Source organism: Guillardia theta, assembly GCF_000315625.1.
Source record: "Guillardia theta CCMP2712 unplaced genomic scaffold GUITHscaffold_63, whole genome shotgun sequence".
NCBI lineage: Eukaryota > Cryptophyceae > Pyrenomonadales > Geminigeraceae > Guillardia > Guillardia theta.
The window spans coordinates 49,497-74,630 of record NW_005434611.1 but is presented as its reverse complement, the minus strand read 5'-3'; the positions used below and the strand labels follow the sequence as shown (position 1 = coordinate 74,630).

Genomic DNA, 25,134 nt, shown 5'->3' with positions numbered 1-25,134 from the left:
CTTGTGTCCTCATTCCTTGTCTGACTTCTCTTCCCTTCATATGGCTCCATTCGTTCCCTTTCCCCTTCCTACCAGCCCTCTTCCTCCCACCATTCGCTCTGCTCTGCTCTGCTCTGCTCTGCTCTGCTCTGCTCTGCTCTGCTCTGCTCTGCTCTGCTCTGCTCTGCTCTGCTTTGCTCTGCTCTGCTCTGCTCTGCTCTGCTCTGCTTTGCTCTGCTCTGCTCTGCTCTGCTCTGCTTTGCTCTTCGCTCACCTTGCTCTCCATGCGCTACGGCTTAGCTCGGCATGGCGTGTAAGTTGGTAGGTTGGAATATTGAAATGCCTGGCCGGGCCTAATAAATGGCGGGTAGGTAGGGAAGAGAAGGTGGAGGGGGACGGAGAGGATGAGGGAGGGGGAGGAGGGAGAGGAGGGAGAGGGAGAGAGAGGGGGAGGGGGAGGGGGAGGGGGAGGGACAGGTAGGAGAGGAGGGAAATTTGGATTCCTGCCCTCGCCCTGGTGTCGTCGAGCAAGTAATCACCTACAAGATCAGGCGATGAGCCAAGAAGAGGAGGAGGAGAGGGCAGAGGATCAAGCATGACGAAGGATTGGGCATGACGGAAGAACGGAAGATGGCGGAGGATCGGAGGATGGCGACGAGGGAGCGGGAGGACATCATGGAGGCAAGTAAACGAGGGTGAGAGGGAGAGACGGGCTGCTGCTCTCGTTTGACATGGATGACCTGTAGCCCATCTGGTCCCTGGCCCAACCCGAGCTTCAAGGTCACTGAGATCATATGCTCCTGCTGCTTCATCCTCCCTGTGTTCGTTGGGTAGCATGACCGTAGTATCATCGCAATCACTCATCTTCGAATCACCTTCTGCTCGTTGTCGTTTTCATGATGATTCCTTCAGTTCCTTGTCGGGTGGCTGAAGCTGGAGGAGCTGGAGTATCACAGCCAACCTCATGGCAGCAAGACTGCGATCATACATGACAGGCGAGTGTCTCCTCGTGCGATTGAGGTTGACATTGAATATCAGTGCTCTCCCTCTCCGAATCACCTGCTCCAAGTCGTTTCAATCAGGAGCAACGCAAGTTGAGATATCGAGTCAGCAAGGTTGAGTTAGGGCTAGTGTATCTTTCATCATGTTGTCTCAGATGCTCTGGACATCTTCGATGCTGCTTCCTCCGATCATCCGCTCGTTCTTGTGCATCTTCATGGCCCGCGACAAGGTCTGACGTCCAGTAGGTTGAGGACTCAAAGGTGCCAGAGAGAAGGATAGAAGTGATAGCAAGGCAAGGCAACCTGCTCTTCCTCAACCCAAGTAAGAGGCCTGCCGCTGCTTTCTTTGCTGCTGCTGCTTTCTTTGCTGCTGCTGCTGCTGCTGCTGCTGCTGCTGTTGCTCCTACTCCCTGCACCTGCACCTGAACCTGCTTCTGTTTCCTACTTCATGCTCCTTCTCCTGCTTCCTCATCGCTAACATCTCATAGCTGGCACAGCTGGAGCGAGCTCTCAGGTGTTTCAAGGCATTCAGGCTCACGCGTGTCAACCGGCGGCCATGTACCAACCGTGAGCTGAGAAGACCTCTCCTCTCATACCCCTCATACCTTGTTGTCAAGGTTGTACCATAGAAACATCATCAACTACTACCCCTCCATCAAGTTCTCCACAGACAAGTACATGTACATCCAAGAGAACTCAATGCTTGCGAGGCAACTCAGCGGCAACGTGAAGGAGGCATGCGGCTCCGTCGAGGTCTGACCGGGCGCAGGTCAAGGAGAGCAGCTTCAGCATCTTCATAGTGTGCAAGTCCTACCTCAGCCAGGGCAACAGGTCCGAACACAAGTCTCCTGCTCGAGGCTGATCAGACCGCAGCCCGTGGCCCATCTTCACGCTCTTGGACTCCGAGAGTGGTTGGAGCCTTGAGGTGGGCAGAGCAGGGGAGGGACTAGAGGGAGCAGGGGAGGGACTAGAGGGAGCAGGGGAGGGACTAGAGGGAGCAGGGGAGGGACTAGAGGGAGCAGGGGAGGCACTAGAGGAGGAGCTGACTAGTCAAGCAGCTTCAAGTTGCAATCGAACAAAGCTTCGATGGCAAGAAGACGTACGAGCCTCGCTTCAAGGTCCATGCAGGAAAGGTGCGGAGAAGGCAGACATGGCGGCGCGCTGACAGGCAGGAAGGAATCGTGTGTGACTGAAGGCGATGACCCCACCAAGTTCTCCATCGTCCTGCTAAGAAAGGTTGGCAGTCAGATCTCAATGTACATCAACGGATGTAGGAACGTGCCGAGGTTCTCACCTTCTCTCCTCCCTCCCTCTCTCTTTCTCTCCATCTCTCTCTCCCTCCGCTCCTCATCTCTCTCTCCCTCCTCGCGCTCACAGAGCAGCAGCGGGCATGTCGACCTGTCGCAGTCACCCGAAGCCTCGGCCTACTTCACTCATGTCTTGTTCGGGCTGGACGCGGACGGAAGGTTGTATCGATCTATCTTGCAATGAACAACACGTGTAACTCACGTCCAGAAAATATTTCGATGGAGAGATTGTAGAGTTCATCGCGTTTGCTGACCGCTTGAAGCACTCTCAGATAGGTGAAGAGGCAAAAGGAAGCTTCAGATGCGCGTCCTGACATGCGCTGACAGATCAGGTTGGCCGCTATCTGTCTCGCAAGTTCGGGTTGGACTGGGTCTGGAGCCCGAGAAAGCAGAAGCAGGTTGTGAACTCACTGCAAACACAAGAGTCGTCGCAGGTGAGACCTCGTCTGCTTCCCTTGCTCCGTCCGTCCGTCCGTCCGTCCGTCCGTCCGTCCGTCTCTACCCCCCCGCCCCCCTTCCCCCCCCCCCCTCCTCCTCCTCCTCCTCCTCCTCCTCCTCGCTTTCGTGCATGAAGGAGCGGTAGGATCTGATCGAGGTGGAGCCTGCGAGGCGAGACAGAAGCCTCGCTGACGTGGTCAAGTGAGTGACGTGACGGCTCTGCCTCCTCCTCTAAGCCCTCCTCAGATCTGTCTACCTCCCTGAGCAGTCCATCCAGAGCCTCGAGAGACTGACGGTGGAAGCACGATCCCAGCAGAAACGATCCTTCATCAGCTCGAAGATCAGCTGGGACGTTCTCTTTGACTTCTTGGGCTCCTCCATCACCTCTCTCAAGCTCTCCTGCCTCAAGCTCATGCGTATCCTGGCGGAGGAGCTGAGAGCGAGGACGGAGATCGCCCGGCGAGAGGGGATGAAGACGCTGCTCGAGCTCTGCGAGCCGCGCTGGAAGGAAGGGCTGAAAACCATCTTGAAGGAGAAGGAGGTAAACCTGGTGCTGCTGGTGCTGCTGGTGCTGCTGGTGCTGCTGGTGCTGCTGGTGCTGCTGCTGCTGCTGCTGCTGCTGCTGCTGGTGCTGGTGCTGGTGCTGGTGCTGGTGGTGCTCCTGCTCTTTCTTCTGCTTGCTTCCTTTCTATTTTTGCTCCTCCTTTATCCCTTCCTCCTCTCATGATCCCGCAGGATTATGTGAGGAGCTGTGAGGAGGGGATCACCGCAGCCAAGGCGCAGCTAAAGGAGGGTGGGCGAGGGGAAATGACGATGCTGCTGCGGAACAAGTCAGTGTTGAAGCAAGCAGAGCAGATGCTGGAGGAGGCAAAGTCAGAGGTCGAGGGAGTGAAGAAGAGGATGGAGACGGGGAACGAAGAGATGAATATTGAGGCGATGATCAGGGAAAGCACAAACGTGTTAGGAGCGCTGTGCGAACGAGAGGACAGGTTCTGCTCGGAGTTCCTACAGAGAGGAGGGATAGAGGTCATGATGCGCGTCCTCGACACTCCCAACGTTCCCATTCAGACCAGCGTCTGCGCGCTCTCCGGAGCCCTTGTGAAGGATCAGAGCGTGAGAGGAGGGGGACGAGGAGGGGGGGGGCTGGTGACGTCACGCAGGTGGCGCAGGAGCTGATGACCAGAGGGCTGGCGTCCTGCCTGATCAAGTACATGCACGTTGACGACCCGCATCTCCAGCTGGAGGCCGCCTCTGCCGTCCTGCGAATGTGCAAACACAAGCAGCTCATCAGGCAGCTGGTCGCCCTCCACATCCTGCCCCCACTCGAGAAGCTGTTGGGGTCCCCGCACGCCGACAGCAACGCGATCGCATGCGAGATGCTGGTGGCGCTGAGCGCTAGCGAGGAGCAAGTGAGGTCGCAGGTCGCTGAGCAGGAGAGGATCGTCGAGTCTCTCGTCGGCTGCCTCCAGTCCAAGCACGTCTCCACCTGTACCCTCTCCTCTTCCTCCCCGCCCCCAGCTCAAGTCCTGCAGGTCGTCACGCGGTGCGAGCGCTCTCCTTCCTCGCCCTCAACGACTCGGCGCTCGACCTGATCCATCGGCATCGCTTGAGCCTGCGGGACCTGAACGGCAAGGGAGACCCTGAGCTGACCACCTCGGCTCTCCTCCTCCTCCTCAACTCCAGCCGAAAGTTGCAGTACGCCAGGATGTACATAGACGGCGCCCTCGTCGACGAACTCGTCAAGCTCGGTCGCTGCTGACCTGAGCTACGTGGCTGCTGACTTGACGTCTTCTTGCCGCAGGATCCTCCTCACGCGTTGACCAGCAACATCTAGTCTGCGGCGTCTTCGCCAACCTCTGCCTTCCTCCCGTCAAGTCCTCCGTCCTCCTCAACAGCCCCGTCATCTCTTTCCTTATCAGCACCCTCCAGCACGGCCCTTACCACGCCAGGTGAGACGAGCTAGCTGGGCAGCAGCTGAGAAGCGACTCTCAGGTACTTCGCTTGCAAGGCCTTGAAGCGGCTGTCATGGACTGCGGAGCATGCGAGCACGATTGTCTCTTCCAACGCCATCCCCCCCCTCGTCAAGCTCGCCGGAACTCCCCGCACGTTGATCTGCGAGCCCGACGAGAGCGTCAGCGATGGTCCGAGCTGACTTGCTGCTGGGCTACAGCTGAGCTTGAGCAGGAGAGACTGTCCATCTCGACCTGCACATGCAAGCTAGCCGCGTGCTTGCCGCCCTCGCAGTCTGCATGGACGTGCATGTGCTGCTGGTCAAGGGAGGAGCGCTGGGATTCATCGTCGGCCTCTGTCGGTCGTCAGTCCCCAAATATCGCAGAGAAGGAGCGACGACCCTGGCGTGAGAGACGCGCGCGATCCTCCGCCTCACACCCTCCGCTCTCCTCCTCCACCCTGCTCCTCCTCCGCTCTCCTCCTCCGCCCTGCTCTTCCTCCGCTCTCCTCCTCCGCCCTGCTCCTCCGCCCTGCTTCTCCGCTCTGCTCCTCCGCCTTCACGCCCTCCCCCCTCCTCCCTCGCATCCCATGATGACGCACATGCGCGTGCAGGAACATAGCAGAGATCAGAGCAGATGCAGACTGCATGCTGCAAATGGTGCAGGGAGGGGCCATAGAGGCCCTGCAGGGGCTGACGGAGAGCAAGGACGACTTCACAGGAGCAGAGGCCATCCGTGCACTGTCCTTCCTGCTCAACTTCGACAGCGGGTGGGCAGAGTGAGTCCTGGATGAGGAGGGCAGCAACGAAGATGGGGCGAGAAGGAAGAGCAAGGGAAGGACTAGGACAATGGAGGGAGGGAGGAGGAAGGCAGAGAGGGGAAGAGGAAGAAGGAAGGGAAGCAGGAAGGGAAGCAGGAAGGGAAGCAGGAAGGGAAGCAGGAAGGGAAGCAGGAAGGGAAGCAGGAGGAGGACAGGAGGGGCATTGCTGTTTCCTCTAGTCTACTCGCTAGTAAAGATATCCATCTCTCAGGCCTCATTCAGCACGGCTTCCAAGAGGTCCTGACCGTACTGCACGTTGTCCGGCTCCCCGCTGAGGATCACCTGGCGGGCATGCTGAGGACGAGATCATAAACCTCCTCCTCCTCCTCTTTCTCCTCCTCCTCCTCCTTCCCTCCCTCCTCCTTCCCTCCCTCCTCCTTCACAGCCCTCTTCCTCACTTCTCCTCCTCACTTCTCTTTCTTCCACAATCCCCCTCCTCCCTTATCTGCTACCTGAGAGGAGGACACTCGTACCCCTCGCAGCTGCGCCTCCTCGCCGACTGCCGCGAGCAGCTCGTGAAGGGAGTCAAGCTTGCGGCGAGAGAGCGCGAGACGGAGGGGGAGGGAGATCTCAACGTCGTTGTCCGTCTTCGGAGAGGAGCTCTTGTAGATGACCTGAGCAGTGATTTTAGGCAGCGAGGAGGAGAGGAGGAAGAGGAGGAAGAGAAGGGCGGGGAGGAGGGAGCGAGAAGGAGATGATAGAGACAAGAAAGAAGGGATAGAAAGACGAGAGACAGACGTGAGGGAGAGGAGAGGAGGAGAGAAGGAGAGGGAGAGGAGGAGAGAAGGACAGGGAGAGAAGGAGAGGGAGAGGGAGAGACTTTCTGAACCTTCCAGCTCTCTCCATTTGTATCAGCATCCTTGTTGTTCATCGAGTCCACCTTGGTCCTCGCGCCCCCACAACATACATCTTACAGCCCATTTTAGCATCCTACTCCTCCTCCCTCCTCCTCTGTTCTCCTCATCTTTTCTCGCCCTCTCCTCGCCCTCTCGCTTCACCTCTCCTCCCTGTCCCTCTTCCTCCTTTCTCTCCACATTCTGCTCCTCTCCTCCTCCTTGTCACTTCCTTCATTCTTCCATCTCCCCTCCATCCCCTCCTCGTCCTCCCTCACTTCCTGACCTGCTCTGATCCCCTGAATCTCCGCCTTCCCTCGACCCGGCGGCTCCTCCTGCGCACTCTGCATCCTCTTCGGATTTCCTTCCCGCCGGTCAGCACATCCGAACATCTTTCATGCGTCATCAGTACAGGAGACTGTTGCAGTCCCACCCCTCACCCCCCGCAGAAATCCTCCGATCCCCAGCCTTCCTCTGCTTGAGGCGCTGGTGTCGTTTGACGCCGTCGAGTGGATGTTGGAGGGTTTGTCAGCAGGAGGAGCGGGAGGAGGAGCCTTGTTGATCTAGTTGAGACCAGACATGAGCTGACAGCGCAGAAGCGCAGGCAAAAAGATGTACGTGATCATGAGAAGGAGTTGGTGTTGGTGCTGTAAATGCTATTGATGCTTTCTCGTGCTGATTGTAAACACGTAAACTCCAACAAGTTTTTGGGCATCAAACAATTCTGTCACCTTCCACTCAGTTGTAGATTTGCTCGGAGCCTCACGTGGATGGGCCACACTTGCTATTTTTGCACTTTCGGCTTGCTTGCTCTCGCGATGGTTGTGAATTTCGTGCTTGTCATTTTGGTTGTCAATTTGGTTTTTCTGGGTATGATTGCGATTGTTCAGCTTCCAATCTATCTCCTCGCTCCTTCCCATCAGAAACGATTCCAAGTCTTCCTGCATTCTCTCATGTCATGAAATCTCAACAGCAACATAACAACTCTACTCGTGCAAGCTTCTCCGTGTCCTTCGTCCTCTCTTGCAACCCCATCCGCTCCTTCCCTGTCGTCTTGCCGTCTTCCCCTCTTCGTTCCCCCGCACCTCCCGACGTCTTGATGCTCGCTGTGGCTGCGGTGGGATGGTACGGGGACAAGGGAGGAGGTTCACCGGAGTAGGCGTAACGATTGGCAGAGCGCGACTTCCTGCGGGAAATTCACGCGCTGACAGAGGAGAAACGAGTGGACCAAGGAGGAACAGGATGAGAGGAGCGAAGCAAAGGAGGGGGAAGAGAGGTAAGAGGAGAGGGAAGGAAGAGAGAGTGAGGGAGAGAGGGGGAGAGACTGGCGAAGGGAGGGGAGGAGGGGAGGGAAGAAGAGGAGCAGTAGAGCAGGGAAGGGAAGGAGAGGGAAGAGAAGGGGAGGGAAGTAGAGGGAAGAGAAGGGGAGTAGAGGGAACGGGAGGGAAGGGAAGGGAAGCAGTGGGCATGCAGACGATTACCTCAGCTCGGGGTCAGTTGGGCGAGGAGTGTATCTACAGAGGCCCTGGACGAGGTCGAAGGGGTCTTTGAGAGGAGGACGAGACTTGAGGAGCTTCTCCGCCTCCTTATAGCCCCCCAGCTCCTGCTGCAGCCCCTTGCCCTGCTGGCTACGAGCGTCCTTGTCCCGCAGGCTCTTGCGGTACCTGAGCTCCTGCTCGCCACCATCCTCGTCATCAGACGGCCAGCAGGAGGGCGGGACAGACCTTCTCGACATCCGCGTGCTCGCCCGTTATGAGGGTCGAAAGGAAGGCGTCGCGCTTGAAGGATGTTCTAGTCGGGTCCTTGCGGATGTCGAGCAGGAGAGCGGATTCCTCCTCCTCCTCTTTCTCCTCTACTCGAGGATTTCTCCCCAGGACCTGACGGGTCAGCGTCCCACTTCGACCGTCTCTTGTTCTCTCCTCGAACATCTTGGGGGCGCTGGAAAGCTGTTCCTGATGTCTTGAGGAAAGGTCGGAGAACGCTCTCTGAGATCTCAGGAGCTCCTCGCTACGTTCTAGCAAGCTCGGATGACGAGCTTGTTTGTCCTCGATGTTCAACGACATGCGTTCAAAGGAAACTTCAGCCCCCCTGCCCTTATCAGCTTCAATTCCGTCAGCTCCATGTGATTGCTAGAGCTCAAACGCTCACCTGCTGAGATGGGTCTGAGATCAGCATGTTCCTCGACAATCTGAGCAGACAATGACTCTAGGTTAAGACTCTGCCGCTCGCTCTCATGCTCTGATTCAAGATTTCGTAATTCCGCGGCTGGTTTCGAAATCAGTCCTCATACACGCGGTCAAACAAGCACAGATTGACCTAGACTCTGAATTCTTGACGCCGTTTCATCAAAATCCATATCTTGATGTCTGCAAGGCACCATGTCATCACAGGAAAGACGGCTAGCTTTGGCTTTGAACTTTTCGAATTGTGGCATTCCCAACCTCTCATTTCTGTTTCGCACTTATATCATTCCCAGTCTTGCCCTCCATCATCCTGCTCCCTTCCTGCCCCCTTCTTCTGCTCCTCCATCTACCCGCGTCCTTTCCCTGTTCTGTTCTCATCCCTTCATGTCGCTCTCTCCTCCCGCCATCCCTTCCTCTTCTCCCTTCGCCGTCCGTGTCGTGGCATCGTTCGCCCAAAACAGTCTTACAATATATTTAAAGTTTATAAGTGATCTTGGTAGTGCTTTGCTGTTTATATGCAGTAAAATATTATATATCGATACACTCAACATAGTAAGCAAATCATCATCATACTTATTAATATGTATTTTAATGTCTGTACCAGGATGCATCTAAAACGTTTTATGTTGCGGATTTTGTCAGGGGAAAATGTGGTGATTTCACCGCCGACACAACACGGCGCAACCCGTAGCAGGATGGCGGTACATGAGAGCAACCCGTAGCAGGATGGCGGTACATGAGAGCAGGAGGATGTTCCTTCAGAGGCTCCTTGAGGAGTCTCAGCGGGATGCGATCCTGTACGACTACGATGGCAAAGGCGAAAGGTTCGTTTGTTGCCTCGCCAGTGGGTGGAAGAGCGCTGCATGCCTGTCACTGTGCACTAGTCTCGACGAACAGGAGGACAAGTTTGACCTCGTCTGGCAATCGACCGATGTTCGAGAGAAGATCGATGATGATGATGACGATGATGAGGAGGAGGAGGAGGAAGAGGAGGGAACTAGGGGGACGGTCCTTGTTCACGTTCTGCCGATAGCGGATTGGGGTTCCGAGGGTCAGGGAGATGCTTTCCCTGCCTTGCCTTGTCACACTCTGCCATGGGGCAAGATTTGCCAGAAGCTGGTGAAAGTGTGAAAGGCCTGACAGACTTTATGAGATTTTTCACCCTCTTCTACCAACCTGTTCCTCGCAGCAGGCAGGCAGACGGGTCACGATCTTGTGGTCTCCTTGTTGTCCCGCGACATTCTTTCCTGCCGGAGATCTCAGATGTTGTTCTCGTTCCAGCAAGAGCGCTGATCGTCGTGAGCAAGCTCGTGCCGACCTCTGTCGCCGACGTCATCAGGTTCGATCAGGACCGGCTCGCACAAGACTCGACGAACGTTCTCTTCCTCCTCTACCAGGTAGCTCTCCTAGTCGAGTCCCTTCACCGTCACTCCTTTGCCTTGGGCTGCCTGGACGTCCGGAGCTTGTCGATCGACGCGAGTTGGACCATCAGGTGTAACCTGCTATTCCCTTCCAGCAGACCTTCAAATCAAGTCCAGCAGCTTGCCGACTTGAGGGCTCGGGCGGAGGAGGAGGTGGAGGGAGCAGGGAAGGTGTACCGGCTGCCGAACAGATGGAGCCTGCTCTCGATGACACGGAGCTGGGCTGAGGGGACCTGCTCCAACTTCGACTACCTCATGGCCCTCAACGCCATGGCAGGGCGACGACTGGGGGACCCCTCCTTTCACCCCATCTTGCCATGGGTCTCGGACCTCCATGCTCCCTTCGGCGGTTGGCGAGACCTGTCAAAGTCAAAGCTGAGGCTGACAAGGGGGGACGTTCAGCTCGACGTCAGCTGGAGGAGCTCCTCGCCGCATCACGTGACGGAGCTGTTGTCCGAGCTGACCTACTGTATCTACCTCGCCCGGAGGCTCCCCCGCAGCCGCCTGCTCCAGGTCGTCCGTTCGCAATGGCAGCCGCACGAGTACCCGTCCTCCCTCGAGCGGCTCTACGCGTGGACGCCAGACGAGTGCATCCCTGAGTTCTTCTGCGACCCCCAGGTCTTCTCCTCCACTCACTCGGACATGCCCGACCTGCTCCTGCCCTCCTGGGCTCAGTCGCCCCATCACTTCATCGAGCAGCACCGCATGATGCTCGAGAGCGATGAGGTGTCGGCGAGCCTGCACGAGTGGATCGACCTCACGTTCGGTTGCAAATTAGTCGGACAGGAGGCGATCGACGCCAAGAACGTGCCTTTGAAGGAGAATACCTTCCCGTCCTACCGCGGGTTCTGCGTCTTGTTCCAACGTCCGCACCCCCCGCGGAGGGTCTCGAACAAGCAGAAGGTCGCCAACATCGAGCGATACCTCGTCTCCTCCGACTCCTCCTGCTCCTCCCGCGAACGTCCGGTGGAGGCAGATCACCCTGTCCAGGTTGCGGAGGAGGAGGGAGGGAGCGAGACAGGAACCTTGAAGGTGGTGGCAGAGAAGAAGACGAAGAAGTCGCTGTTTGCTGGGATCCGAAAGGCGATCGGGGAGCGGGTAGACATGGAGATGCTGATCCGACCGTCGAACGCGCATCGGGAGGTGTTGGGAAGGAGTCAGAGGAGCTCGGGGGATGAAGGAGAAGGAGCGGAAAGAACTTTCAGCTCCCTGGGCTTTGACGAGTCTTGCCTGCTGACGGACGAGTCAAACTCCGCCTTTCTCCTTGTGCAGGATCTAGTGCTGATGGAGGCCAGTGGCTGCTCCGGGAGAGCAGGAGGCTCGTGCTTGGGGGAGGATGCGACGAGAAGGGATCTCAACTTTGTCGGCAACTTCTCCTCCTACATATGTCACGATAACTCGACGATGATGGAGCTGATTTTGAGCGACTCTCACCTGCTCAACGACTCTCTCTGTCACTTCCCCTCAGTCGACTTCCCCTTGGGATCGTTCGTGGACTCCGTCAAGCAGCTGCAGGCAGGAGGAGGAGGATTGGGAGAGGAGGGCAACAAGTCACGGGCGGGCTCCATCCCAGCTCTACTTCAGGACGCTCTCGAGCATGCGAGGACCAGTCAGTGTCTCGCTAGGATGTTGCGATCAGACGTTGAGAGCAAGTCGAAGGTGCTGACGTCCGTTCAAGAACCCTTCAACAGCGACAAGGTGCTTCGGCTCGGCCTGCTGGGGGAATACTCGCAGTCGATCTCAACGGACGTCAAATCGATCGCACCTGGACCTGCGGAGCCTTTGAAAGCTCTTTCCTCCCATCGCATCTTCCCTGAGTATTTTCATCCCCTCCTCGAGCTCGTGCAGCTCCTCCGTTGCTCCGTGAACGCGGGGATGAGAAGAGAGAAGGTCCGAGCTGTCCTCCAGGACACGCATCGAGCTTCCGCTGCTCTCATGCGATCTCCCCTCCTCCTCACCCTCCTGCCTGACATCCTTCAGGCGTTCGAGGAGGAGGAGCAGGAGGTTGACGTTCTGCGCTCCATTGTTCCCATCTTCTGCAGAGGCATCGGGCAGAAGGAGAGCGAAAGACTGGTCCTGCCCCACCTGCTCCAGCTGATCTCCAGCGGAAGCAAAACGGACCGGGACAGCAAGCAGGAGGCGATGGCGATGGCTGGGCTCCTCGACGTGTCCTCTGTCGCCGGATGGATCGACTCGTTCGGCGTTGACTCGTTCCTCCACTCCCTCCTCCCTCGCCTCCTCGCCCTCCTCGTGAACTCGCCGAGCTCTACCGTCTCCTCCCGCGTCTCTCGAACCCTGGTGGGCCTCACAGGAGAAGTGCTAGGGGAGGCAGTCAGCCTGATCCACATCGCCGACCCCCTCGTCCCAAAACTCGCCCGGGATGCCTCAGGGCGGGTCTCTGGGTTCCTAGTGGATCTTGGGACGAAGATGGGAGAGGTCTGGTGCTCCCAGCTCCTCGTCCCGCGCATGCTCGCCGTCCTCTACGACTGGACCTTCGGGTCGACGGAGGGGAGGAGAGGAGTGGCGGCACACAAGACGCTGGCAGAGGAGAGGTCCCCCGATGATAGCGATGGGCAGAGGGCGGGCGGAGCTGGGAAGGACGGGAAGACTTTCACGCGCAGAGACTCTTTTCTGCTGATCTTGACGACGATCGAGCAGATGCTGCCCATGGTATCCAGCACGAGCTCCATGGACCTCTGCCTCCTCCACAACTCCATCCTGCTCCGCCTCCTGACAGAGGTTCCTGTAAGAGAGTGCAAGCAGGAGGAGGAGGGGGGCAGTCGGATGACTTCGAGAGAGTCTGTCATGGTGACTACGAGTATTCTCTGCGACCTGCTGGGCAAGTCAGGACCAGACGCAGTCAGAAAGCATCTCCTCCTCGGACTCGCTAATTGGCTTATGTCGCTGACTCAAATTTATTCCAAGGGGTTTGTGACTGGTAGCAATCCCCTCGGGCTCGGAGGGTCGGATGTAAGTGCCCTCTCGTCTCCCCATCCTCTGCTCTTCCTCTCCCCTTCAGCAAGGAGGGAAAAGGGAGAGGGAAGGGAGAGAGGAAAGTTCTTCCTGTGGTTCCTCCTGTGGTTCCTCCTGTGGTTCCTCATGTGGTTCCTCCTGTGGTTCCTCCTGTGGTTCTTCCTTTCTCCCTTCCTTCTCCCTTGTCGCTCCTTTCTCTCTCCGTCCTGTCCCCCACCTCTCTCCCTCCTCTCTCGTCCCTCCGTTCTCGTTTTTCTTCGTCTTTCTCCTTCCTCATGTCTAGTTGCCCTCACTTCCCTTCCTTTCCTTCTCGCAAGCCTTGACTTGTCCCTCCCAGCCGTCTTCTCAGCGCGGGCTGTCGGCAGAGAGCAGGAGTCAGTTGAAGCTGATGTACAGCGCTGACATAGTCCATGACGTCTACCACTCCCTGCTTGATCTTGTCCCTCCCTCCGACCCTTCCTGCGCCCAGTGGCAGTCGACGATCCGTCAAGCTGTTCGCAACCATGCCTTCATCGAGTCTCTTGTCGCCAAACATGCGTCCTCCAAGCCTCTCCCGACTCGATCGCTTGCCGAGGACAGGAGGGCGGCGGATCGAGAGAGCGGGATAGCGCGCTGGTCGGGCTTCGGGGAGCAGCGGCAGGCGGGAGAAGGGAGCATCGTGGTCAAGGACAGGTCGTGGGAGTGGACCTTCAATGGAGGTGGAGGAGGAGGTTGCGAGACGAGCCTCTCACTTCTCCCTCAGCTCTCGCGTGCTCGTGGAAGGGACACACAGGAAACGTCAAGTGCATCTGTCGGCATCCCAGCGAGCGAGTCTTCTTCACAGGAAGCAAAGTCCGCACATCCTCGCTACCCGCCCCTCCTCTCCTCTGACTTGACCTGCAGGACTCGACCGTCCGTCTCTGGTCTCCGCATAACTTGAACTGCGAGGGGATGTACACAGGACATCGCGAACCAGTGACGCGCGTCCAGCTGCTTCCCAGCAGACCCTGGGCTGTGTCACTTGACACTGAGATCCACGTGTGGGACTTCGAGGTGCAGCGAGACTGAAGGGCCGGCGAGCGAGCTTGACGCAACACGTCAGGTGCTGCAGAGGATGCAGACACACAAGGGCGTCTTGACGAGCGGGCATGTTGCGAGCATCACCAGCTTCGCGTGCCTGGAAGGCGACGTTGCAGCGACTGAGTGGGAGCAGCAGCAGCTCGTTACTTGCCTCACACAGCCGCAGGTTCTGGTTTGGAGGCAACGCCATCCTTGCGTGTACCGCCAAGTATCCTGGGCCTGTCGCTGTCAAGGTTGTAGACCTGAGGAGCAAGAGCAAGGGAGTCGAGTGGTGAGAGAGGGAACTGGCGACGGCGAGCATGACCGACGTTGCCCGCAGGCACCTGCCGCCTGCCCTGAACAACGTGCTGAGCATCAAAGCATCACGAGGGTCGATCTTCATGGGCACTAGCACAGGTCAGGTGTGCGTGATGGACCTCAGGTCGGGGGTCTTGCAGAGGTCAGGCGGACCTGCTGCGAGTTGCTGAGTCTGCTGAGCTGCTGCTGGATGTGTTTACAGCACGTGGAGGGCGCACGAAGGAGCGATCACGGGGCTGGAAACGAAGGGGACGCACGTTATCACTGCCTCCATGGACAAGTCGCTTGCCGTGTGGGATGTGAGAGGAGGCGGTTGACGTGGCAGGGGGTGACTGCCTTGTGTCAGAGTGAAGGCTCAGAGGAGCTGCTGTGGAGCACAGCATGGCTGATGTTGCCGAGGCTGTCGAGGTGGAGCGGGAAGGTGCGGGAGCAGCGCAAGCTCTTCTCCCCTCCTCACGTCTGAAACGCAGGAGGGAAGGGATCGGCTGTACCTCACTGATCCTGTGGTTGACCTGAAAGTGATGCCCAGCTCGATGGTAGCGCATGTTCACTTGTGTCCTGCTAGTCTCCCTGCTTGTTCCTTCTACTACTGCCCTCCTCTCCTCCTCACGCTATGGCTGCTCTCCCTCAGTCTTCTCCTGCTCCTTCCTACCGCTGAGCTTGTACCTATCGCTCTTGTCAGGCTGTCGCTGCTCTAGCTGGAGGGCTTGTGTTTGCAGACGCTCCTCGAGCTGTCGATCAAAGTCGGATGCGAGACGTTCGAAGGTGAGCCCAGCTGGACCGGAGGCGGGTAAGAAGCTGAGCTGACCGAGGCTGTCGCAGCAACATCTCGTGCGTGGAGGTCCTGCCGTATTCCCGCATGATCCTCGTGGGGTGCGAAGATGGGCGCGTGCGGGGATGTCAGTAGAAGAGGCGAGTGAGAGTTTAATTGCCGCTAGAGGCGAGCGAGGCCCGGACGATGACTCGTGAGACCCGGAACTCGGAAAATAAATGGACAACGGACTGACAAGCCTGTTCAACGGTTCCGAAGTTCGGCCATTAACTTCCGTCTGCCCCGTGCCCGGCCCGCACTGTTCAGTGCCACTGATGGATCGATACTATGCCAGCCGTGCCAGTCAGATAGCGCCGAGTTAACAAAAACTCTCATGTAAACCAGCCGTCTCGCTAAGGTCCTCTCATGTCTGGATGCTTGGGTTTCACATCCTAGCGTACAGTCTATCTCTCATGTGCTCCTCAATTCTGGTCAAGTCACTTTTGTGTACATTAAACTTGGTCTTGAGCAAAAACTGTCCGATCTTGTTACAACTTGTCACTGTACAAGTCTAACAATCTTGTGCTCCGTCAGCCACTACCCGACGGGAGCCTCAGGCGGTCACAGTGACTCGCTGGGCCGGCCCGGGCACTGGCAGGACCGTACGGTGATGCCCAGGCCCTGAGGGGCCCGGGGCCCCGGCAGGCCCCGCCTATCGAAATATTCGTTATCAGAAACGGATTTCAACGGTTCCGAAACCGCCGTGTCTCTTCGGGGCATGTCGAGGAGGAGGCAGGGAGCGGCGGCGGCGGCGGCAGGAGCTGCAGGGCTGATCCTCTTAGTCCTCCTGTCCCTCGTCAGTCTCAGAGCCCATGAGCGGAAGCCAACGTCCCTGGTCGAGGGATCGCGAACGACCATGATGCCCACATGGAAAGTCACCGGAACGCTCAACCCCGTGGAGGAAACGGAGAAGGAGGTGGAGGAAGAGCCGTCTTCGCCGCCACCACCAGCCGTGCAGGCGACCCCAGATGTTCCTCAGGAACAGGAAGCTGAGCCGTCACAATCGGAGTGGGTTCCTCCACCTAAGCCATGGGAGCCTCTAGGTTTGCACGTTCTATGTGATATTTATGCCGGTCTGACATGTTCGAAATAGCTGAGAAGAACATCGGCAGACTCGAAAGAACCAACAGAGAGGTTGTACGGGGTGACATGGAAAATGCCAACATGATCAAGAAACTTCGAGCTGCCATGCGACTGCTCAAGAAGCAGTTCGCCGCCAAGATCGTGAACCTGGAGCAGGCGTACGACAGGAGGTTGGCGCGCGAATCAAGGATCCTGCATCAGAGGATCAACACCGTCGCAATGCAGCCCGGACCAACCGGCATGAGCGGACCCCAGGTATACCGCCGCGAAGACGCTGTCCTCTAGACATACTCACTGTGCCTGGTAGGGTCTCCCTGGACCGACGGGCCCTGCAGGGCAGAACGGTTCTCCAGGCTCACCCGGTGCCATGGGCCCTCAGGGTGCGTGGAGTGAGTGAAAATGCGACGTGCCTTGACGTTCACCGGCAGGTCCCATGGGCCCTAGGGGATATCGGGGCCTGAGAGGGCCTCCTGGCGATCAAGGCAGGCCTGGTGACACGGGACGACCCGGGGCTCCAGGTGAAGAGAAAGCTGACATCTCACCGTAGCCTCCTCAAATCGTCTTGCTGGTCCTACTCCTATCTGTGTTGCTGTGTCTCGTTGTGGTTGGCCGCCATCTTATCGCGTCTGTGCTCGACCTTTCTCAACGTGTACCACCATCTTTACCTCCCACTGCTTGGCTTCTGGACTCAAGTGTAGTGACTACCCCACAGGTATTCCTGGTCAGATTGGGCAGAGGGGGCCTATCGGTCCGATGGGCGTGCAGGGTCCGGAGGTCAAACCAGCGACGCGCATGCTCCAGGCGTTGACGCTGTGATTTTGACAGGGTCCTAGAGGAAATCCTGGCTTGCCTGGTCCCCCTGGGGTAAGAAATGGCACATTACTCCTTCCCTGCCTCTCCTGTTCTCGCTCTCTTGGCCTGCTTGTTCCTCCAGCTTTTGTCTGTCCTTCCGTCCTCCCTCATGGCCTGGCGCACCTACTTGCTCTGGCTTCCCCTTTGTTCAGGCTCTCGCTAACTTGGCCCCAGGCTCCCGGAGTCCCTGGGATCGGCATCCAAGGGCCCGCTGGGCCTCCAGGACCTCCTGGACGCTTCCCAGCTACCGAGCATTGCAGGTGAAGGAGAGGAGAGGAGCGAAAGGGGTTCTCGAGTTTGACTGAATTGTCAGCTACGTCACTGGCGAGTGTGTAATCAACGGCAACGATATCTTCCATGCCATGTACACCTCCATTCTCTTCCTCGTCCTTCGCTTCTTGACTCGATGACGACAGGCGTGAGACTGGCGATGTTTCCTGCCCTCGGAACTACTACGTGAAGGGCGTCGACTACATCAAGTGCAACAATGGTGAGTAGTGAGAGCTTGAGGAACTGAGAAGGATGGATAGGGAGAAGAGTAGTGCGTTGCTAGCCCTTGTTTCTTGGAGGGGATGGTGGAGGTCTCATGACTGTGGCAGGGGCGGAGTATCACAACACACTACAGCTTCGATTGACTTGTTGTCTGCTATAGAAATCTCTCCATGTGAAACACTTGAACTTTAATCTTTCCCAACCATTTTTACATTCTTGAAGTGAATGAAACCAAATTTGCCTTGTACGAAGTTGAAAATAATGATTGCGACGAGCGAGTCGATTGAGATAACCTAGCTGCTGCTGCTGCTGCTGCGAAAGGATGAAGGTGGGTATGCGGTGGGTGGAGGAGAGACGAGAAACGATAGAGGAAGGCGTATTCAAAAGAAACATTGAAGAGGTGGGGAAGGTAAAACTGATTATGTGGAGGGAGGAGTAGGAGCAGGAGCAGGAGCAGGAGCAGGAGCAGGAGCAGGAGCAGGAGCAGGAGCAGGAGCAGGAGCAGGAGCAGATGACGCGAGTGGGTAGTTGAGGAGCGATGAAGACCAGACCGCCTGTATTCAAATCTTGAAACTTGATACTTGCCTCGATTCCATTTCATAAAATTTCATTTTTGTTGCAGCAATTTATGAGCCAAATTTGAAATACTTCAGCCTCCACCAACCTGTTTGTCGGGGAATGGCGGAGGTAAGCGCGGGAGATGCGAGAGGGAGCCAGTGATGCGAGTAGAAATCAGAGATGAACGGGAAGAGGGAGAGAGAAGATACGAAAAGATGTGAAGGGATGAGAGGAGATGCGATGTCATGCGAGCAGAGCAGAGCAGAGCAGAGGACATGAAGGGATCTAATGGAGTTGTAAAGGGGTAGCTTGTATAGGAGTGGCTTGTAGAGACGAGAGAAATACAAATGTGTGAAGCGATCTCTGTGATCAACTACGACTGACGATCTTCCTTGACACCCAGGACGCCATGCCGGTCAACCCGGCCAGCGCTTTAAGAGAGCTGATAGGGCAGAAGGAGAAGGAGCTCCAGGAGATGAACGAGCTACGGATCCAGGAACGACCTTGAGCCATGATGAGGGAGATGTGACCTTGCAACAGGCCTTGGAATCTACCATCACAGAGAGGGACCGACAGATCGCAGACCTGAAGGAGAACTTCAGGTATGGCGAACCAAGAGCGGCTGACGGTGACCTGGATGCAGGAAACTCAAGGTGGACTTCCAGTACAACCTGAAGCTGATCGAAGATAGGGATGCAGAGCTCGAGAGGTTGTTGTTCCGTGCTGATACTCGTGCATCTGACGTTGTCTGCAGATATGACTCTGCGTTCGTGAACCTGAAGAACATGGTTCGAGATAGAGACGCTGAGATTAGCGACCTCAAGGCTTGTTCAGAGCAAGTGACTTTCCTTCCATTCACCCCAGCGCACAGGTAGCAGCAGATGAGATGGAGTCGCAACTTCGAGCAGAGAGAGTGAGTGGAGCAAGTTGTCCTGTCACGCTGGTTGATCAGGTGCCGCAGGAGCAATCGCGGCAGCTTGCAGATCATCATCAGGTAGTAGTCCTCCTCCTCCAGCTCCGCCCCCCTTTCCCCCTTCTTCGTCTTCCAAGTTTTCTCCTCCTTTCATTGAAGACCGCAACAAGGAAAACATTCTGGAGATGAAGGAAAAGCTGGAAAGTGTGAGACGGAGCAAGGATGAGGAGATACGGAAGGTCTGAACGAAGAATCACCATCGCTCAACTGATGCTCCTGCAGCTAAGGAATAGCATGGATGAGATGCGACGAGACTTCGTGCGGCAGCTCTCAGAGAAGGTATGGAGGAAGGAGACGGAGAGGATGCGATGTGGGTCATGACGCAGTCCACGCAGGATGACGTGTTGGAGGTGCAAAGGAGAGACATGAGCGTGTCGTTCGACGATCTGATGAGAAGATTCGAGGTTGCTGGGGAGACGAGGAGGGTTTTAGTGACGGATCGTTGATCGCAGCATGAGGGCAAGTCAAGGGAAGACGATCTTCACGCTGAGATCCGAAAGTTGCAGAAGAACAATCAAGATCTGAGCACCAAGGTGAGAACACGTTTCTGCTCTCAGACATTCCAGCTTGCTGTGCCTCCCCCCCTGACGCTCTTGTTGACTCATGAGCAGATCACGGAACTTGAGAATCTCCTCGAGGAAGCGAGAAGGTCCAACGAGTCTCTCAACAAGCTATCGTCAGAGAAAGGTACCTGCTCTTGCCCTGAACAAGTCCAGCCCGCGCATGAGCTCTGGAGCCGCCCTTGATCTGCGTTGTGAACGTCATGGTTGCCTCAGGTGAATCGCTCAAGAGAATGGAGAGCGAGATCTTTGCGTTGCAGAGAGACAAGTCAGACCGGTGAGCTGGCTTGTTCAATTCGACCCGCCTCACGCCCCAGCAGCTCCAACGAACACGCCAGGGCCCTGAGAGAGCTCAACGCCAAGTATGAGGTGACGCGTCGACTTGATGGTGGGTGAGGCGTCTGATCTGGCTGCGAAGAGCATTATCGAAGAGAAAGAAGATAAAGTCAGTGCCATGGGAAGACCGCTCGTGTGACCTCACTGACAAGTAGAGATAAGATTGCAGAATTGCAGCGAATGATTCAAACGAGTCAGAGTGAAGCCGAGGGCAAGCAAGAGGTCATTTGCGGTGATTGAGCTGAACTCGTTGAGATGACGTCGATTTGAAGGACTTCGAGATCAAATTGAGAAGAGCACTCGAAGATCAGGAGAAGACACTGAGAGGTTTTCGCTCGACCTCGTTGCTTCTCACTCCTTTCATTGCCGCTTTCTGCTCTTCTCTGCTCTCTATCCTCTTCTCCCTTCTCTCCTCGCTTTCCTTGCTTCTGCCTTCACCCTGTGCGCATACCACCTCACCATGGGATGTTTGGCAAGGTCAAGTGCGGGAGGCGGAGAAAAAGATCGAGACTCTCAACGAAGAACTTGTTGTCATCACCGCTGAGAGAGACAAGTTGACAGCAAGACTTTTAAACTTTTATTTTGAACTTTTCACGTCAGGAAGCATGAGAGTGCAATGAAAGCTCAACGAGACCTGCAGGAGATGGAGCTTGCGCACCTTGAAGCCATTCAGGTGAGGAGGCGGAGGAGTGTGGGTGGAAGGGAGGGAGTCTTTGAGGAGGAGCGGCGGGAGGGAAGGTAGATCTTCGAGGACACGGAGCAAGAGGAGGAGGAGCTGCTGGTGATGTTGCCCTTGCAGGGTCTGGAGAGGAAGTACGAGAACGCTGAGAGCAGCAGAATGGAAGCTGAGAGGAATCTGACGTGAGACGTGATGTATGAGTTCTTTCGTCATGTCGCTGCTGCAGCTCGCAGAAGTCTCTGCTGGAAGAGGAGATCACTGGGCTGCGCGAGAAGGTGGCAGACGGGAGAAACTGTGGAAGGAGGAGGGAGGGGAAAATCAAGGGAGGGGAAGAAGCAGGGGTGATAGGGGGCAAAATAGAGGAGGAGAGGAGAGGAGGGGAGAGGGAGGGAAGGGGAGAGGAAAGGAGGAGGGAAGTTAAGGATGGGAGTGAGAGGGGATGGAGCGGGAAGAAGGATTGAAGGTCTGAGATTGACATTCAGGTTTCATCGTTGAAAAGATTGCTGGAGGAGGTGACACGTGACGTCTCCTTGACGTGACTGACCGTTGGACAGAGGCGTCAAGACCTGGACAAGATGCGGGAGGAGCTCAATGAAGCCTGCAAGCGGGAGGTACCAACAGAAAGAGGAAGAGGAGAGGAAGAGGATAGGAGGGGGAGAAGAGAGAGAGAGGAGAGAGGGAAGAGAGAGGAGGGAGGGAGGGAGGGAGGGAGGGAGGGAGGGGGGATCTTGGAGCTAGGGAGGTTGAGAGCACAAGGCAAGATGGAGCTGAGAGCTGCTTGAAGCAAAGTGAGAAAAAAGAGCGCAAGGAGGAGGAAGGGAGAAGGGGGAGGGGGAAGGAGAGAGGATGGAATAGCTGACTATTTTTGCAGGCTGACTTGAAGAAACAACTTGTTCAGAGAGAATTTGACATGGAGAGACTCTCGCAAGAGGTCAGTGGCAGGGAAGAGGAGGAGGTGGTGACGTATGCTGTCAGAGTGAGGACCAGGCGAACGTTCACTTTGCTGAACTGTTGAGAAACATGACGAATCAACGGGATCAGGCGATGCTGATGAGAGAGGAGGTTGATTCGACAGATGTTGAGTTGTGTCATGACGCAGTTCACAGGCTCAAGACAAGCTGACTGACGTGACGAGACAGCTGCAACAAGCACAAGCGAAGGTGCAACTGATCTTTATTCTCCTCACCGTTCTCTTCGCTCTTCCCTTCAATCCCCTTACCCTCACCTCATTGGATACGTTTGGCAGATCCACTCTCTGACCGAGTTGAGGGATAGAAGGTAGCTTGCTCTGATTTCTTCTCTCGTCTCTCCCTCCAAATTACTGCATCTCCTACTCGAAAACCTCCTCCTCCTACCCCCCGATCCTCCTCCTCGTCCTCCTCGTCCTCCTCGTCTTCGTCCTCCTCCCTCCCCTCAACGAGACGATGCAGGCCCGCAAACCTAACGATTGACCGGGGTGACCTTGACACTCCTCTCGACTCTCCAATTCAAGTTGCTCTCCTCTTGCTCCCTTTCCTCGCTTGACTCAACTCAGATGCCTCCTTTCCCTGACACTCCCTCCCTTCCTCCTTATCTCGGAGGCTCCCGTCCCACCACTGCAGATAGTGAAGCTATCAGGTACGACACTCGCTCTCGTCCTCGTCCTCGTCCTCGTCCTCGTCCTCGTCCTCGTCCTCGTCCTCGTCCTCTCCTCGTCCTCGTCCTCTCCTTGCCTCGTCCTCACCATCTTGCCTTGTCTTGGTCCGCTGTCATCTGGTGATATTTTCATCTGCTCACAGGCCAGGAACGTTGGACTTTGATGGAAGGAGACCGACGACGGGAGACAGCGAGGTGAAGGAAGAGGTTGTCACTGCTTGCCCGGCTGACGAGGGGAGGAAGATGTCACGAGCAAGCTCGCGAGATGTGATAGGAGGAGACGGGAGGAGGGTGCGGACGAGGATACACGAGCTTGAGGTGAGGCTGGTCCGAAGGAAGGCAAGGCCTGACGAGTCGCTCACAGGATCAAAACCTGAGGCTGCGAGAAGTCATCAGTCAGATGCGATCTGAGATCGAGAACATCAGTGGTGGGGAGCAGATAGAGAAGGCGAATTTTTCGAGTCGATTGAGGAAGACGGAGGTAAACCTCGCGGGAGGACGTGAGATTGGGAAGGGGGTGAGAGGCAGGAAGGTGGAGGGAGGAGCGGGGAAGGAGGAGCGGGGAGGGAGGAGGGAGGAGCCCAAGTGCATTGAGAGGAGGAGGAGGAGATGATTTCACAGACGGGCAAGTCGGATCTGATTGTTGACTGTCAGAACGCCCTCAAGCGAGTTACAGCTGAGCGAGACAAACTCATTCAAATCAGCAACATGCTGCGAGCTGATCTCAAGCGTCAGCAGCTCGACGACGCCCGGCCTCACAGGTAGACCACTACTTCCCTTGTTCAGTCCTGATGCCTCGTACAGTCAATGGGACCCGCTGTTCCCCTCCATGCGCCATGCAGACTCCTCGTTGGAGGGCCAGGACGAGGAGGACGAGGAGGGCGATGCGTGGGAAAGCATAGAGAAGTCGATGAAGCTTCTGGTCAAGAAGAACACGAACCTGAAGGCAGCCTCCTCCTGCCTCTCGCCTCGATCTCATTGCTCCTGCAGGAGAGGCTGACGACGGAGATGGAGGCAAGGAATGAGCGAGAGAGGATGTCGCATTCAGCTGGCAAGCACACGCTAGCCCTCGCCCTTCTCCCTCACTTTCTGACCAGATCCCAACCTACGCATGAGGCGCAAAGTGGAGCAGGTGAGGGAAAGCTTGGCGCTAGCTGGACAAGGAACGGACGTGCTGGAACGGCCGCCTGTCCTCGCCAACAGTCTCCGAGCAACTGAGTCGCAGCAGAGGTGAAGAGGGACGGCCGATGCTCCTCTGACGCTCCTGGTGCCGTAGAGCTTTCACGCGCGTCGCCATGCAGGCGAGCAAGAAGAAGCCGATCCGAGTTGTGTTTGACCGGGATGGGTGAGGAGGTTGATGGTGTATAGATGTTCAAGTTGTGTAGCATGTAAATCTCATCAAGTCACAAGCGACTCTCTGAATGATGACTCACCCGTCATACAACCGTGGATAGCGCCAGGTTGATGTTAGATTTGTACTAGAAATTATCAGTTACTTCTTTGAGTGAATTCAGTAGTAGCAGTCAATTTTTTTTCGGAAATTGTCATGTACCCTACCCCACGCTACAGCAAAAGTACCCTACGTTTGAAGCACTTTAGGTAGACAGTCCGTAAGGTGGGGTGATCTACCCTACCTTATCATGATATTGCCAGTTGCGGGCGCAAATCATCGAACATGCTGGTAATGCGAATGCAGGGATCAGATGCTGAAAGCGAAGGAGCGAGGACAGGAGATGGGAGAGAAGAGGAAAGAGAAGACGAGAGAAAAGAGAGGTGGAAGAGATGAAGGCAGCAGGCAGAGTCGAGTAGCAGGCAAACATTCATGTCACTTCGTATTTCTGTTGTGACGTAACACGATTTTTCGACAACTTTGACTTCATGGACAGAATGCAAGTGACGTTCAGGTCAAAGAGAGCTCAGCAAGGCAGAGGGCGATAGAACATCGGAGGCGGACATTTGGAGCAGAACACAACAAGCAGGGAACAAAGGAGGTGAGACTGACGATGAATTTGTTCCTGAAGTTTTACTCCTCACTCTGATGTGAAGGGTTCGCAAGTCTTCCAATCCTCTCCACAGCTCTTCAGAGGGCACGAAATGAACGATCACAGCAAGGTCTCAACACCTCTCCTCCATTCATGTATGCCTCTATCATCAGCAACTGACTTTCTCATGAGCAGTATGAAGACTTCCTAGACCTCACGATGCAGAAACTCAGCACGGGTGAAGGCATCAGCAGAGCGAAGAGCAGTGGAGAAGCTAACAGCAGAATAAAATGGAGTGAAGAAGGCATCAGCAGAACAAGGAATAATGGAGAAGTTTACAGCAGAACGAGGAGTGTTCAAGAAGGTGTCAGCAGAACGAGAAGCCCTGAAGAAGGTATCAGCAGAACGAAGAGGAGTGAAGGTATCAGCAGAACGAGGAGTGTTGAAGAAGGTATCAGCAGAACGAGGAGTAGTGACGATATATCCCAAGGGGACGAGGGTGAGAAGGCGAAGGGAGGATTCGCATTCAGGAGAACCACGTCCACCAACGATGCCGAGAGCATCAGGAAACATGCGCATTCCTTCCGCCTCCAGGGGTTGCAACGGTCGTACGAGCTCAATGGTCAGTTATGCACCCTTGTGCGACAAGAAGGAGACAAGACGGTAGTCAGCCTGTTGAATCAGCCCAACAGATTGCTCAAGGTCTCTCCTTGTTTCAGCTTCAATCTGTCTACTGATGCTCTTCAAGGTCCTTCCCGAGCACTTGTTTATGTTGGACGACGGTTCTCTGCTGCGTTCCAAGGAGTCAGAGAGTGCTGGACAACAACAGGAAGAGATCAAAGGAGGAGCAAAGGGAAGACGCAGGCCCAACGTGAGAGCGAGCTCGGAAGCTCCTTCCAGTGACGTGGAGATC

At 56.2% G+C, this 25,134-nt stretch overlaps 4 protein-coding genes across 4 annotated transcripts; 3 read left to right on the top strand and 1 right to left on the bottom strand.

Moving 5' to 3' along the window:
- Positions 1-591: 591 nt before the first annotated feature.
- GUITHDRAFT_112926 (hypothetical protein) lies at positions 592-5,456 on the top strand (the record flags this gene model as incomplete). Its single annotated transcript, XM_005827845.1, has 22 exons — positions 592-674; positions 726-759; positions 892-999; positions 1,227-1,302; positions 1,469-1,547; positions 1,610-1,706; positions 1,750-1,811; positions 1,854-1,905; positions 2,039-2,113; positions 2,157-2,266; positions 2,366-2,446; positions 2,496-2,563; positions 2,615-2,721; positions 2,871-2,926; positions 2,972-3,380; positions 3,461-3,838; positions 3,886-4,213; positions 4,258-4,473; positions 4,527-4,674; positions 4,718-4,866; positions 4,910-5,081; positions 5,288-5,456. The coding sequence occupies 22 exons, from the start codon at positions 592-594 to the stop codon at positions 5,454-5,456; spliced, it is 3,057 nt and encodes a 1,018-aa protein (XP_005827902.1).
- Positions 5,457-5,701: 245 nt separating this feature from the next.
- Positions 5,702-8,390, bottom strand: GUITHDRAFT_112925 (hypothetical protein; the record flags this gene model as incomplete). Its single annotated transcript, XM_005827844.1, has 9 exons — positions 5,702-5,776; positions 5,968-6,108; positions 6,606-6,719; positions 6,768-6,890; positions 6,946-7,002; positions 7,059-7,268; positions 7,318-7,513; positions 7,809-7,999; positions 8,052-8,390. 9 exons carry the CDS (start codon positions 8,388-8,390, stop codon positions 5,702-5,704), a joined length of 1,446 nt encoding a protein of 481 aa, XP_005827901.1.
- A 1,214-nt stretch (positions 8,391-9,604) lies between these two features.
- Positions 9,605-15,167, top strand: GUITHDRAFT_142321 (hypothetical protein; the record flags this gene model as incomplete). Its single annotated transcript, XM_005827843.1, has 13 exons — positions 9,605-10,002; positions 10,030-12,901; positions 13,242-13,602; positions 13,647-13,735; positions 13,787-13,936; positions 13,986-14,086; positions 14,130-14,234; positions 14,283-14,402; positions 14,463-14,559; positions 14,607-14,681; positions 14,731-14,796; positions 14,943-15,025; positions 15,083-15,167. 13 exons carry the CDS (start codon positions 9,605-9,607, stop codon positions 15,165-15,167), a joined length of 4,602 nt encoding a protein of 1,533 aa, XP_005827900.1.
- Positions 15,168-15,789: 622 nt separating this feature from the next.
- On the top strand, positions 15,790-17,658 carry GUITHDRAFT_175501 (collagen type protein; the record flags this gene model as incomplete). The annotated part of the gene is made up of 10 exons (XM_005827950.1): positions 15,790-16,114; positions 16,165-16,409; positions 16,462-16,534; positions 16,583-16,672; positions 16,867-16,928; positions 16,980-17,018; positions 17,181-17,266; positions 17,320-17,370; positions 17,423-17,496; positions 17,606-17,658. 10 exons carry the CDS (start codon positions 15,790-15,792, stop codon positions 17,656-17,658), a joined length of 1,098 nt encoding a protein of 365 aa, XP_005828007.1.
- Positions 17,659-25,134: the final 7,476 nt, after the last annotated feature.